The following is a 12,570-nucleotide window of genomic DNA, read 5'->3' as shown; positions in this document are numbered from 1 at the left end:
AACAGAATAGGAACCCTAGAATGAAATCCAGGCATATATGGTGAACTATTACTTGACAAGGGAGCCAAGAAAATCCAGTGGGGGAAAGGATACTCCCTTCGACAACATAGTGGTGGAAAAACTGGAGAAACGCATGCAGAACAATGAAATTGGACCTCTATATCATGCTACTCACAAAAAATTACCTCAGAGACTTAAACATAAAATGATATGATAAAATGTCTAGAAGAAGTCATGGAAAAGAGGTTCCTTGACATTGGTCTTGGCAAGGAGTTTTTGGACATGACACCAAAAACACAAATTGGACTACATCAAACTCAAAAGCTGCTGCACAGCAAAACAGTTTAAAAAAAATGAAAAGACAGCCTACAGAAGGGAAGAAATTTTCTGCAAACCATGTATTATTACTAACCCCCACAAATAAGGGTTAATATCCAAAATATATTTTGAACTCCTACAACTTAAAAAAATAATTTGATTAACAAGTAGGCAGAACTAAATACACATTTTTTTTCAGAGGACATCAAAGTGGCCAACTTTGGCATATGAAAAGATGCCCAACATCACAAATTATCAGAAAATGCAAATCAGAATCATGAAATATCATCCCCTCACACCTATTAGAATGTCTGTCCTCAAGAGGATGAAACAACAGGTGCTGGTGAGGATGTGGTGAAAAGGCTGGACCAGTTTATATTCCCACCAACAGGGTATAAGGGTTCTTTCGCTTTGGAAAACAATATAGAGGTTCTTCAAAAAATTAAAAACAGACCTACCATACAATCCAGAAATTCCACTTCTGACGTATGTACCCAAAGGAAATAAAAACAGGTTTTCAAAGAGATATCTGCCCTCCCATGTTCACTGCAGCATTCTTCACAACTGCTAAGATAGGTAAACAACCTAAATGCCCCAAAACAAATGAATGGATACAAAAATATGTGGTACATATACACAATGGACTATTTTTCAGACACAAGGAGGATATCTTGCCTTTTGCAACAACATGGATGAACCTTGAGCACATTATGCTTAAGTGAGATGTCAGAGAACCACAATTACTTTATGATATCACATATATGGTATTTAAAAATGTCAAACATAAAAAAACAGAGGGTCAAATGATGGTTACCAGGGAATGGAGGGAGTGTGGGGATAAGACTGAAGTTGTTTAAGCATACAGACTTAATGAGTAGTAACTAAGCTGTAGAGATCTATTCATTATACTATGCATTAAAGACAACAATATTGTATTATGATAATGCAATGTGATAAATATCACTGTCATGGCAATCATAATAGAATATATAAATGTATCAAAGTAACATGTTGTATACCTTAAATCTACACAGTGTTAAATATATTCAATGAAAAAAAAACAAAATTTAAAGAAAAGGCAATTAAGAGAATGATGCATGAATAAGTAGGGAATATCGATAAAAAATGTAAGAAGAAACCAGTAGAAAATCTGGACCTGAAAAATGTAATAGCTGACATGAAAAACTCTGGAAGAGTCCAGCAACAGATTTGAGCAGGCAGAAGAAAACATAAGTCAGCAAACTTGATTATAGGGCAATTGAAACTATCAACTCTGAGTAGCCCAAAACAATAAGGAACAAAGGAAAATGAGCAGAGCCTAAGGGACACAGGGGGCACCATCAAGGGTATCAACATCTGCATTATGGAAGTCACAGAATAAGGAGAGCATGAAAGGAGCAGAAAAAATGAACTAACGGACAAAACTTCCCAAATGTGGTGAAAAACATATACATCCAAGAAGCTCAGTGAATTCCAAGGAGGGTAAATTCAAAGGGATGTGCACTAAGACCCACTGTATTCATGGTGTAAAAAGACAGAGGATCAGCTTGTCTCAAACAAGGAATCTTCAATAACATTAACAGAAATCATGGAACCCAGAAGGCAGTGGGATGATAAAGTGCAAAAAGAAGAGAAAAAAAAAAAACTACCAAAAATGAATTCTATATCTGGTAAAACTGACCTTCCAAAATGAAGGAGAAATTGAGACATTCCCAGATAAAAGAAAGCTGGGGAATTTCATTACTAGTAGAACATCCCTAAAGAGAAATGCTAAAGAAAGTCCTACACTTTGAAACAGAAAGACTCCTGACATGAACATAAAGCAACATGAAAAAGTGAAGATCTCTGGTAAAGGTACCTACATAGGTAAATTAAAAAGCTAGATTTATTGTAGGTTTATTTTGAAACTCCTCTTTTTGTTTTCCATATGATTTAAAAATGTAAATGCATAAAACATGAATTATAAATCAGTGTTAATGGCACAAAAACATATTAAGATTCAATTTGTAATCATAACCACGTAAAGGAGGGGGACAAAGCTGTAAAAGTGCAGAGTTAATATATTTTATTGAAGCTAATTTGGTATTAAACAAGATTGGCATAATTTAGAATTTTAATGCAATTACCACAGTAATCATTAAGAAAGGAACGCAAAATATATACAGGCAAGGAAATCAGGAGGGAACCAAAATGGTGCACTAGAAGAATATCTCACAGGAAAATAAAGCATTAGTGGAGGAATCGAGGGACACAAAGTAGATATATAGAAAACAAAGAGCCGAATGGCTCCTGCAATATTAGTAACACTTTCCATGTAAGTGGACATAATTCACCAAGTGAAAGAGAATGGCAGAATGGGAAAAATTTATCTAATGACATGCTGTTTTCAAGAGATTCACTTCAGACCTAAAGACAGCAATAGAATGACAGTAAATGTATGGAAAAAAATATACTCCATGCAAATAGAAGAGTTGCAGTGACTACACTAATAACAGACAAGAGAGATTATTAAGGTAAAAATTGTTCTAAGAAACAAGGGCATTATTTATTGATAAAAGGGTCAATTCATCATAAAATAAACCAATTCCAAACTTATACTAACCAAAAACAGAACACCAAAATATATAAAGAGAACTTTGCCAGAACTTAAAAGAGAAATAGTTCTACAAAAATAGTTCTACTTCAATATTCTTTCAATAATAGACAAAACAGACAAAACAGCTAGATGGATAATCACTCAGGAAATAGAGAACTTAAACAACATTGTAATCTGACTAGCCCTAAAGGACACACTACCCAAAACCAGCAGAACAGACATTCTTAAGTGCACATGGAACATTGAGCATTTCCATATGTTAGACCTTGAAACAATTATCAACAAACTTTAAAAGAATGAAATCATGAAAAGTATCTCCTAATGTAATAAAGTTAACAAATCAATTAGCAGAAGGAAAACTGGAAGCTAAGCTACCTACTCTTAAATAACCAATGGGACAAAGAAATTAGAAAATATTTTGGCACAAATAAAATAAAAAATGCAATCTCCCAAAACTTATGGGGTGCAGCACAAGCAGTGCTCAGAAGGAAAGTTAAAACCATAAATTACTCCGTTCAAATAAATACCTAAGTGTACACCTAATGGAACTAGAAAGGGAAGAGAAAACTAATGATCAGGTCGGAGATAAATGTAATAGAATACAGAAAAACAATATAAAGAACCAACAAAATCATGAGTTAATTCTTTGAAAGGATCAACACATTAACAAGCCTTTAGCTAGACTTAGGAAAAAAGACACAAATAATAAACATCAGAAAAGTGTATATTATCAACCTTACAGAAATTAAAGGATTATAAGAATTCACTATGAAAACTTGTAGGTGAACATATTAAATAATCTAGAAGAAATAGACAAATCCCTAGAAACATACTAGAAATCACCAAAACTGACTAAAGAAGAAACAGAAAAATTTAACAGTCCTATAAAACAGATGGAATCAGTAAAAACAAACATGGCAACAGAGAAAAGTCCAGGACCAGATGATGACATGGGTGAATACTACAAACATTTTAAGGAGAGTTTAACACCAATCATGCTCAAAACTCTTCCAAAAAATAGTAGAGGGAATACTTTCTAACATCTTCTGTGGGGTCAGCATTTTGTTAATGCAGGAAAATATACCACAAACTGAACCCAACAGCACATTAAAAGGATTCTACACCAGAATCAAGTGAAGTTTATCCTAGGAAGACATGGGTTATTCATGATAAGAAAGCCAATGGATGTAACACACCACATTAACGAAGGAAAAAACAAAACCAAAATTACATGTTCATCTCAATAGAGAAAAGGCATTTAACAAAATTCAACATCATTTCATTATAAAAGCACCCAGAGGGGGCTTCCCTGGTGGCGCAGTGGTTGAGAGTCCGCCTGCCGATGCAGGGGACACGGGTTCGTGCCCCTATCCCGGAAGATCCCACATGCCGCGGAGCGGCTGGGCCCGCGAGCCATGGCCGCGGAGCCTGTGTGTCCGGAGCCTGTGCTCCGCAACGGGAGAGGCCACAGCAGTGAGAGGCCCGCGTACAGCAAAAAAAAAAAAAAAAAAAAAAAAAAAAAAAAAAAAAAAAAAAAAAGCACCCAGAAAACTAGGAATAAAAGGGAATATGCTTAATATGGTAAAGGGCCCTTATGAAAAACCCACAGCTAACATGAAACTTAATAGTGAAAAATTGAAACCTTTCTCCCTAAAATCAGAAACAAGAAAGACAGTTCTGATGCTTACTTTTACCACTGCTATTTGATATTGTACTGGAGGTCCTATCCAGAGTAATTAAGCAAGAAAAAATAATAAAAGGCATCCAAATTATAAATAAAGTAGTAAATGCTATTTTCAGATGAAATTATTCTATATAGAAAGTCCCAAAGAATACACACACACACACAAACTACTAGATCGAATACACAAATTCAGCAAAGATGTAGGATGCAAGTTCAACATACAAAATCATTTTGTTTTCTAGACACCAGTGATAAGCAATCCAAAAAAGGAAGGTTACAAACCAATTACATTTACAATAGCATCCAAAGGAATCAATATCTACAAATAAATGTAACCAAAGAGATATAAGATACTGAAAGCCAGGAAGCGCTGCTGAAAGAATGATGACTTAATTAAATGAATAGGCACCCCACATTTATGGACTGGAAGGCAATATTGTTAAGAAGGCAATCACCCTGAAGCAATTTGGTAGTTCATCCAACAGTGCAACATGGAATTGCCATATGACCCAGCAATTCCACTCCTAGGTATTTAGTTAACTGGAGTGAAAATGTGTCCACACAGACGTGTGTCCATGAATGTTCACAGCAGCATTATTCACAATAAGCCAAAGGGTAGAAACAGCTCAGGTATCCTTCAGATACATAAATGATGGCATAGGTCAAATGATGAACAGGCCAAGGCAGCTGTTCCGTCCTTCTCACTGCCAACCTCAGCATCATATGCCCTGGGTGGTCCCTCAGTGAACTGGGTGGATCCCCGCCACTTTCCTACTGTTAGTATGCATCATCTGAACCTCTCCTCCTGGAAGCTTTGTGAGCTCTTGGGAAGAGTGGGGAACTGTTAGTATCCCCTTACCTGTGACCACCTGGTGGGAACACCTTAATGAGCCTCTAGCTGCCACAAGAAGCCCTCAAAGATACCACTAACAATATCAATTAACACAGATGGATGCAAGCAGTATAAATACTGAGAACAATTCAGTGTGTCCACAGTGAAGCAAGATTACAGAGAATTAATATAAATTAAAACAAAAAGAACACTTACAACCAGGAACAAGAAACACATCCTAATAGGCAAGTGAGCCAAAAATGTAAATAAATAATATTTATGGGGGAGCACATGCAAACACACAAAAAATGGGATAATGCAAATTAAAGATCTCTCTGTGTAATATATATATACACACACACATATATATATAAACATATACAATATAAATTTAGTAGATTGGCAAAAAAATTTGTGAAACAATCTGACAGTAACTAATAAAAGTGAAACAAACCCACATGGTGAGGTGAGGCGCAATCCCGGTAGTGGGGTTCTCTCTCCCATGGGGAATGTACACTTATTACAATATTAGTTAAAATGACAAAAAAATGGAAACAAAGGGAATTCCCTTACACAGAATGGTTGAAAAAACTGTATCTGATATGAAGCCAAAATGATGAGTTAGAATCACACATTTTGCATTTTTGTGGTAAGAACACTTAACACAAGATTTATCCTTTTAACAATTCTTAAGTGTGCAGGACACTGTTATTAACTGTAGGTAAACTGTTGTACAGCAGCTCTCTGGAGAGTATGCATCTTGCATAAATGAACCTACTTGTGGAGAGTTAGGCCTTTTGAGAGGACAGAGTGACATTTGCCGATTTGGAACACGGTGATAAGACCAGATCCTGGGTTCATACCCTGTGACTCTGAGCAAGTTTCTCTCCATTTCTCTCTCTCTTTTTTTTTTTTTTTTTTTGTGCAAAAATCCATAGAATCGTTTGCCTGGCTTGTAGAATTGTGGGTAGGATTTGATAATATAAGCAACTCACCACAAAGTGTGCCTGGGAAGGGCAAACATCAGATGCATTCATAGTTTTATTTTTTGTGTGAAAAATACAACTCTCATTCTGAGGCTATTTAGTTTCAGATGAATGAAAAAAAACAAAACCCCAAAATGCACTGAACACACATTAACACGAGATTTTGTTCTTTGCTTTCAAACCTCATGTCGAGCCAGGCAGGAGGAACATTTCACCACCACACATCTCAATGTTGCCAACCAGGAGATGTGAATTTTAAGACTCTCTCCTATTGTTAAGCATTGTATAAGAAGTATTTAAATAAAGCCTTTTCCAGAGTGATGGAGATTGCTTAATATTTGAAATTCATTAAGTATTCCATGGAAGGCACAATGAGGGAGACTTCGCTGAACTGAACCAATCAGACTGAATGAAGCCTTCACACTAGAACCTTGAGCTTGTTAAAGCATCCTCTACCTTAATCCGCTGAAATAAAAGCTATAGATTCCCCATCTCACGAGTTCACAGACTTTCTTAAGTTGTCGCTTAGGTTCCATTTGAGACACATAATACAAAAAAAAAAAAAGGAAATAAACTTGACTCTTGTCCTACATGTTATTTTCTCTACTTACGTTAACAGCCTGTCAGCCAACATCAACCAAATCGATAGAGGTTTTGGGGCTTGAACAAAGTGTTTTGACATTACACATGACAATTATGCCACTTCTATTACTCTATTCTGTTCCATAAAAATATCAATAAATACTGTACACTCTTCCTGATGATATCAGTACAGTGATACACAGGGAGAGAAAATGTGATGGTGGGCGTGCCTGAGTAGGGACATCAAAACTCTTTAAGGACTACCAAAGACTAAGAAAAAATAGTATCAAAATATGTTCAAACCCACCAAATTTAATATATTACATATGTGAAGTTTTTGTATATAAATTGCATCTCAATCAAGTTGTTAAATTAATCAGAAAATATTAATAAATGGACACCCAGCTAATTAATGACACTTAGAAATAGTGTCCCTGGTTGATTGACTTGAGAAGGTTTTAATATTGTTTAAATGTCCATACTACCCAAAGCAATCTACAAATTCAATGCAATCCCTATCAAAATTCCAATGGCATTTTTCACAGAAATAGAATAATCCTAACATCTGTATGGAACCACAAGAGATCTCAAATAGCCAAAGTAATCTTGAGAAAGAACAAAGTTGGAAGCATCACATGCCTTGATTTCAAAGTATATTACAAAGCTATAGTAATCAAAACAGTATGATATTGACATAAAAACAGACACATAGATCAATGGACCAGAATAGAGAGCCCAGAAATAAACCCATGCATATACAGTCAATTAATTTACAACCAAGGAGCCCAAAATACACAATGGGAAAAGGACAGTATCTTCAATAAACACTGTTGGGAAAACCAGACCAGTATGTCACGTCATGAACAAAAGTTAACTCAGAATAGATTAAAGGCTTGAACATAAGACCTGACACCATAAAACTCTTAGAAGAAAACATAGGTGGTAAGCTCCTTGACATTGGTCTTGGTGATGATTTTTTGGATTGGACACCAAAAGCAAAGTTAACAAAAGCAAAAATAGACAAGTAGGACTACATGAAGCTAAAAAAACTTCACAGCAAAGTAAACCATCAAGAAGGTGAAAGGCAATCTACAGAATGCGGGAAGAGAGTTGCAAATCATTTATCTGATAAGGGGCTAATATCCAAAATACATAAAGAACTCCTACAACTCATTACCAAGAAAAGAATCTAACTGAAAAATGAGCAGAGAATCTGAACAGACATTTTTCCAGAAAAGACACACAGATGGCCAATAGAGCCATGAAAAGATCTTCAACATCACTAATCAGGGAAATGCAAACCAAAACCACAATGAGAGATCACTTCAAATCTATCGGAATGGGTTTTATGGAAAGAAAAAACAAACAAGAAACAAGTATTGGCAAGGATGTGGAGAAGAGGGAACCCCTGTGCACTGCTGTGGGGAGTGTAAATTTGTGCAACATAGAGATTGCCCCAGAAAAGCATAAATAGAACTAGCATATCACCCAGCAGTCCCACCTCTGGGTATCCAAAGAAAATGAAAACACTAACGTGAAAGGATAGAGCCACCCCAAAGTTCATTGCAACTTTATTTACAATAGCCAAGATATGGGAACAACCTAAGTGTCCATCACTGGTTGAATGGATAAAAAAAGATGTGACACACACACACACACACACACACACACACACACACACAGAGGAATATTATTCAGCCATAAAAAATATAAAATTTTGTCACTTGGGACAACATGGATGGACCTTGAGGGCATCATGCTAAGTGAGATAAGTCAACAGAGAAAGACAAATACCACATGATCTCACTTATACATGGAATCTAAAATAGAAAAAAACAAAACCAACCAAACAAAAAACAAAGCTCACAGATACAGAGGACAGATTGCTGGTTTCCAGGGGCAGAGGGTTGGGGGGGAGGGGTAGGTGAAATGCGTGAAGGGGATCAGAAGGTACAAACTTCCAGTTATTAAAAAAGAATGTAAGGTGCAACATGGTGACTGCAGTTAATAATACTGTTTTGCATATGTGAAAGTTGCTAAGAGATTAAATCTTAAAAGTTCTCATCACACAACTCCTGGACTGAACTTTGCACAAACTTGTGGGTATCAGCTATAGTTAAGTGTATGTAGCACACAGTGTCCCAGGCACTGTTCTAAGCAGTTTATATATACTAATTCATTCAGTTCTAAACATACAAAACCGTGAAGTCAAGCTATTATTGTCCCCATTTAAAGATGCGGAAACAGTCTCAGAGAGGCTGGTCACTTGTTTTCATCCCAGCTGGAAGTGATGGAGGTAGAATCTGGTCCTCAGAAGTCTACCTCAAGGGCCTGTATTTTTAACTACCACGTAGCACTGATTTATCCTTTTTTTTTTTTTTTTTTTTTTTTTGCGGTATGCAGGCCTCTCACTGTTGTGTCCGCTCCCGTTGTGGAGCACAGGCTCCGGACACGCAGGCTCAGCGGCCATGGCTCACGGGCCCAGCCGCTCTGCGGCATGTGGGATCTTCCTGGACCGGGGCACGAACCCATGTCCCCTGCATCGGCAGGCGGACTCTCAATCACTGCACCACCAGGGAAGCCCTGATTTATCCTTTTGATGGCCTGACTTTCATCATCCTCACAAACTTTTCACACATGCCTAAAGAGAGTATATGAAAAGAAGATACGTACGTTGAAACTTACTAAAAACGATGTCTACTTTTCATTTGAGTACGTAATATGTATTGAACACTGTGTCATGTACTTTGCATAAATATTTAAATTCCAATGACAAAACTACAAGGTTATTAATATTTTCATTTTCAGGTAGGACCACTGAGAATGACGCTACTTGGAATTACAGTGCAATGTGGCACAACCTATATTTGAAATTAGTTCAATGCAACTCCAAGCTTAAGATTTTAACCTTTAAAAGCATAGGCTTGTGGTACATGGGCCTCTCACTGTTGCGGCCTCTCCCATTGCGGAGCACAGGCTCCGGACATGCAGGCTCAGTGGCCATGGCTCACGGGCCCAGCCGCTCCGTGGCACGTGGGATCTTCCCGGACCGGGGCACGAACCTGTGTCCCCTGCATCGGCAGGCAGACTCTCAACCACTGCGCCACCAGGGAAGCCCCTAAAAGAATAGGCTTGGAGGTCACTCCAGCCTTTTTGGAAGTAAGGGAGAATGTTGGTGGTTTCACAGGAATTCGTGCTCCTCGAAATATTATTTCCGCATTGCTAGTAGCACTAAAAATCCCTCTAATATCTAAAAAGAGCTGCACCTTTTCTCTATGAAGGGGAAACCAGGAGACTGCTTCTGTTTTCGGGGGTCTGGGATAGGAATGAAAGCCAAGGCGAGCAACACGTGCATGGGTGGAAAGGAGAATAGTGGGCCCATCTTGGGTGGAAGAGATTACAATGGGGACGAAGTCACTGGTGGGGAACCCCCGTGTGCCTTTGGGAACTCTCTCCTCATATTCCTTATTCCAAACTTCCCACCACTCCTTTGTCCCCTGTCTGTGCCCCTCCACCACCAACCCGTTACATCCCTGCTCTCTATGTGACAGAGAAGGACAGACCCGACTCCACGTTGGATCTATTCCTTTAGCTCTGACCTCTGTGCTCCGTCTCCTGCGCTTAGTCATGCTGGCTCTACACTTTGTAAAGGAACGTTACCTATAGCCTGAAATATACATAATAGCCCTTTCTCAAGGTTCTGCCTCCCAGGCTTGATCTTTAAAGGCAAGATCATTCATTAAAGGCAACTGCCATTCATATAGAGCTAAAAAGTTGCAGAACAGAAAATAACATGTGTCTTGTTACAGGTTTACTGGAACATTTTGACCAGACCTACACAGACAGCAGCAGGAACATAGGATTATCACACCCCCTCCAGGGTCCGGCCAGCACCAAGGAGTCTGCAGCAACCAGCCACACCATCTACCTTTCTAGTATAGAAGAAGCCTGAAGTCTCACCCTGGTCAGATAGTTCTTTGGGACACTAGTCCACCTGCCCGCCATCTTCTTGGTCTGCTTGCTTTCTGAATTAAGTCACTGTTTCTTGCCCCAACACCGTGTCTCTGGATTTACTGGCCTGTCATTTGGCAGGCAGTACGAGCTTGGACTCAGTAACACACTGAGGAGCTAGAACCTCTTCCACAGGGAGGAGATAGAAAAACGGGGCCAAACAAAGACTGGATGTGTGTCTCACATTCACAGTGGGGACAAACATACCTTTTTCCCCCAAGACACATCGTTTTTGTCACTCCTTTCATTGCATATGTATTTATGAGTGTCTACACATACCAGGCACCGAGGCTGGTGACAGACACACAAAGATATATCACGGGGCTAAGGAGAGGCAGGAGGTGGGACTGGGGGAGAGTTTCCCGACGAGGGCACGACTATGGCAGCAGCTGAGTCAGAGCGCACGCCCAGCTTTGAATGAGCGGGGCTGGGACTGAACCGGCGGAGCGCAAGCTCGAGGAAGGGACCGGCAGCGAGCGTGTGCGCACGCGGCCCGCGGCAGCTCGGAGCCTCCACCGGGCGGGCGGGGAGGGGGAGGGGCAGGTGACTCTTTTTCACTTGACACAGCCAAGCTGTCATTCCTGTTGACTTCCTAGAGATGTCATTTGTCCAAAAGCGCTGAGGGTTTTGACGCCCACCATGGCTATCACACAGTTTCGGTTATTTAAAGTTTGTACCTGCCTAGCAACAGTATTCTCATGCCTAAAGAGATTAATACGCAGATCTGGCAGAGGACGGAAAGTAAGTGGAGACCAAATAACTTTGCCAACTACAGTTGATTATTCATCAGTTCCTAAGCAGACAGATGTTGAAGAGTGGACTTCCTGGGATGAAGATGCACCCACAAGTGTAAAGATGGAAGGAGGGAATGGGAATGTGGCAACACAGCAAAATGCTTTAGAGCAACGGGAACCTGACTATTTTAAGGACATGACACCAACTATAAGGAAAACCCAGAAAATCATTATTAAGAAGAGAGAACCATTAGCTTTTGGCATCCCAGATGGTAGCACAGGTTTCTCTAGTAGACGAGCAGCTACACAAGATATGCCTTTTATTCATCAATCTCCTGAATTAGGTGACTTGGATACCTGGCAGGAAAATACCAATGCATGGGAAGAAGAAGAAGATGTGGCCTGGCAAGCCGAAGAAGTTCTGAGGCAGCAGAAGATAGCAGAGAAAAGAGCAGCAGAACAACAAAGGAAGAACATGGAAAAGGAAGCACAGCGGCTAATGAAGAAGGAACAAAACAAAACTGGTGTGAAACTTTCATAACAAAATGTCCTTCAGATGCATAGTGCCAGTGGGAGAAATATGAGCTCCACAACCCAAGCAACGTTTGTACGGAGCTAAGAGTATTTTCAGAATACAAATATACTGCTTGATTTTGATGCATTCATCAGGCCATACAGGACACCAGGATTCTCTCAAAGTCCCTTGAACTCTTGGCGATTGAGACTCAAAGAACAAAAAAGACTTGTGAGACAATGTTTTCTTCAACATGTTTCAACTGTAAGACAATTGTTTGCTGTAGAGAAATTATTACAAATGGAATATATCA

General features: G+C 39.1%; 2 protein-coding genes across 2 annotated transcripts in view; one reads left to right on the top strand and one right to left on the bottom strand.

Annotated features, from left to right (window-relative positions):
• CSMD1 (CUB and Sushi multiple domains 1) overlaps positions 1-12,570 on the bottom strand; it is a 1,461,432-nt gene that overhangs the window by 804,792 nt on the left and 644,070 nt on the right. The gene's annotated exons all lie outside the window — the stretch shown is intronic.
• Positions 11,543-12,284, top strand: LOC132481290 (receptor-binding cancer antigen expressed on SiSo cells-like). Its single transcript, XM_060086043.1, has one exon. The coding sequence runs from the start codon at positions 11,649-11,651 to the stop codon at positions 12,282-12,284; it is 636 nt and encodes a 211-aa protein (XP_059942026.1). The 5' UTR covers positions 11,543-11,648.

The sequence above is a fragment of the Mesoplodon densirostris genome, chromosome 20, assembly GCF_025265405.1.
Source record: "Mesoplodon densirostris isolate mMesDen1 chromosome 20, mMesDen1 primary haplotype, whole genome shotgun sequence".
Taxonomy (NCBI): Eukaryota; Metazoa; Chordata; class Mammalia; order Artiodactyla; family Ziphiidae; genus Mesoplodon; species Mesoplodon densirostris.
The sequence above is the reverse complement of the archived record's forward strand: the minus strand, read 5'-3'. Positions and strand labels throughout refer to the sequence as shown.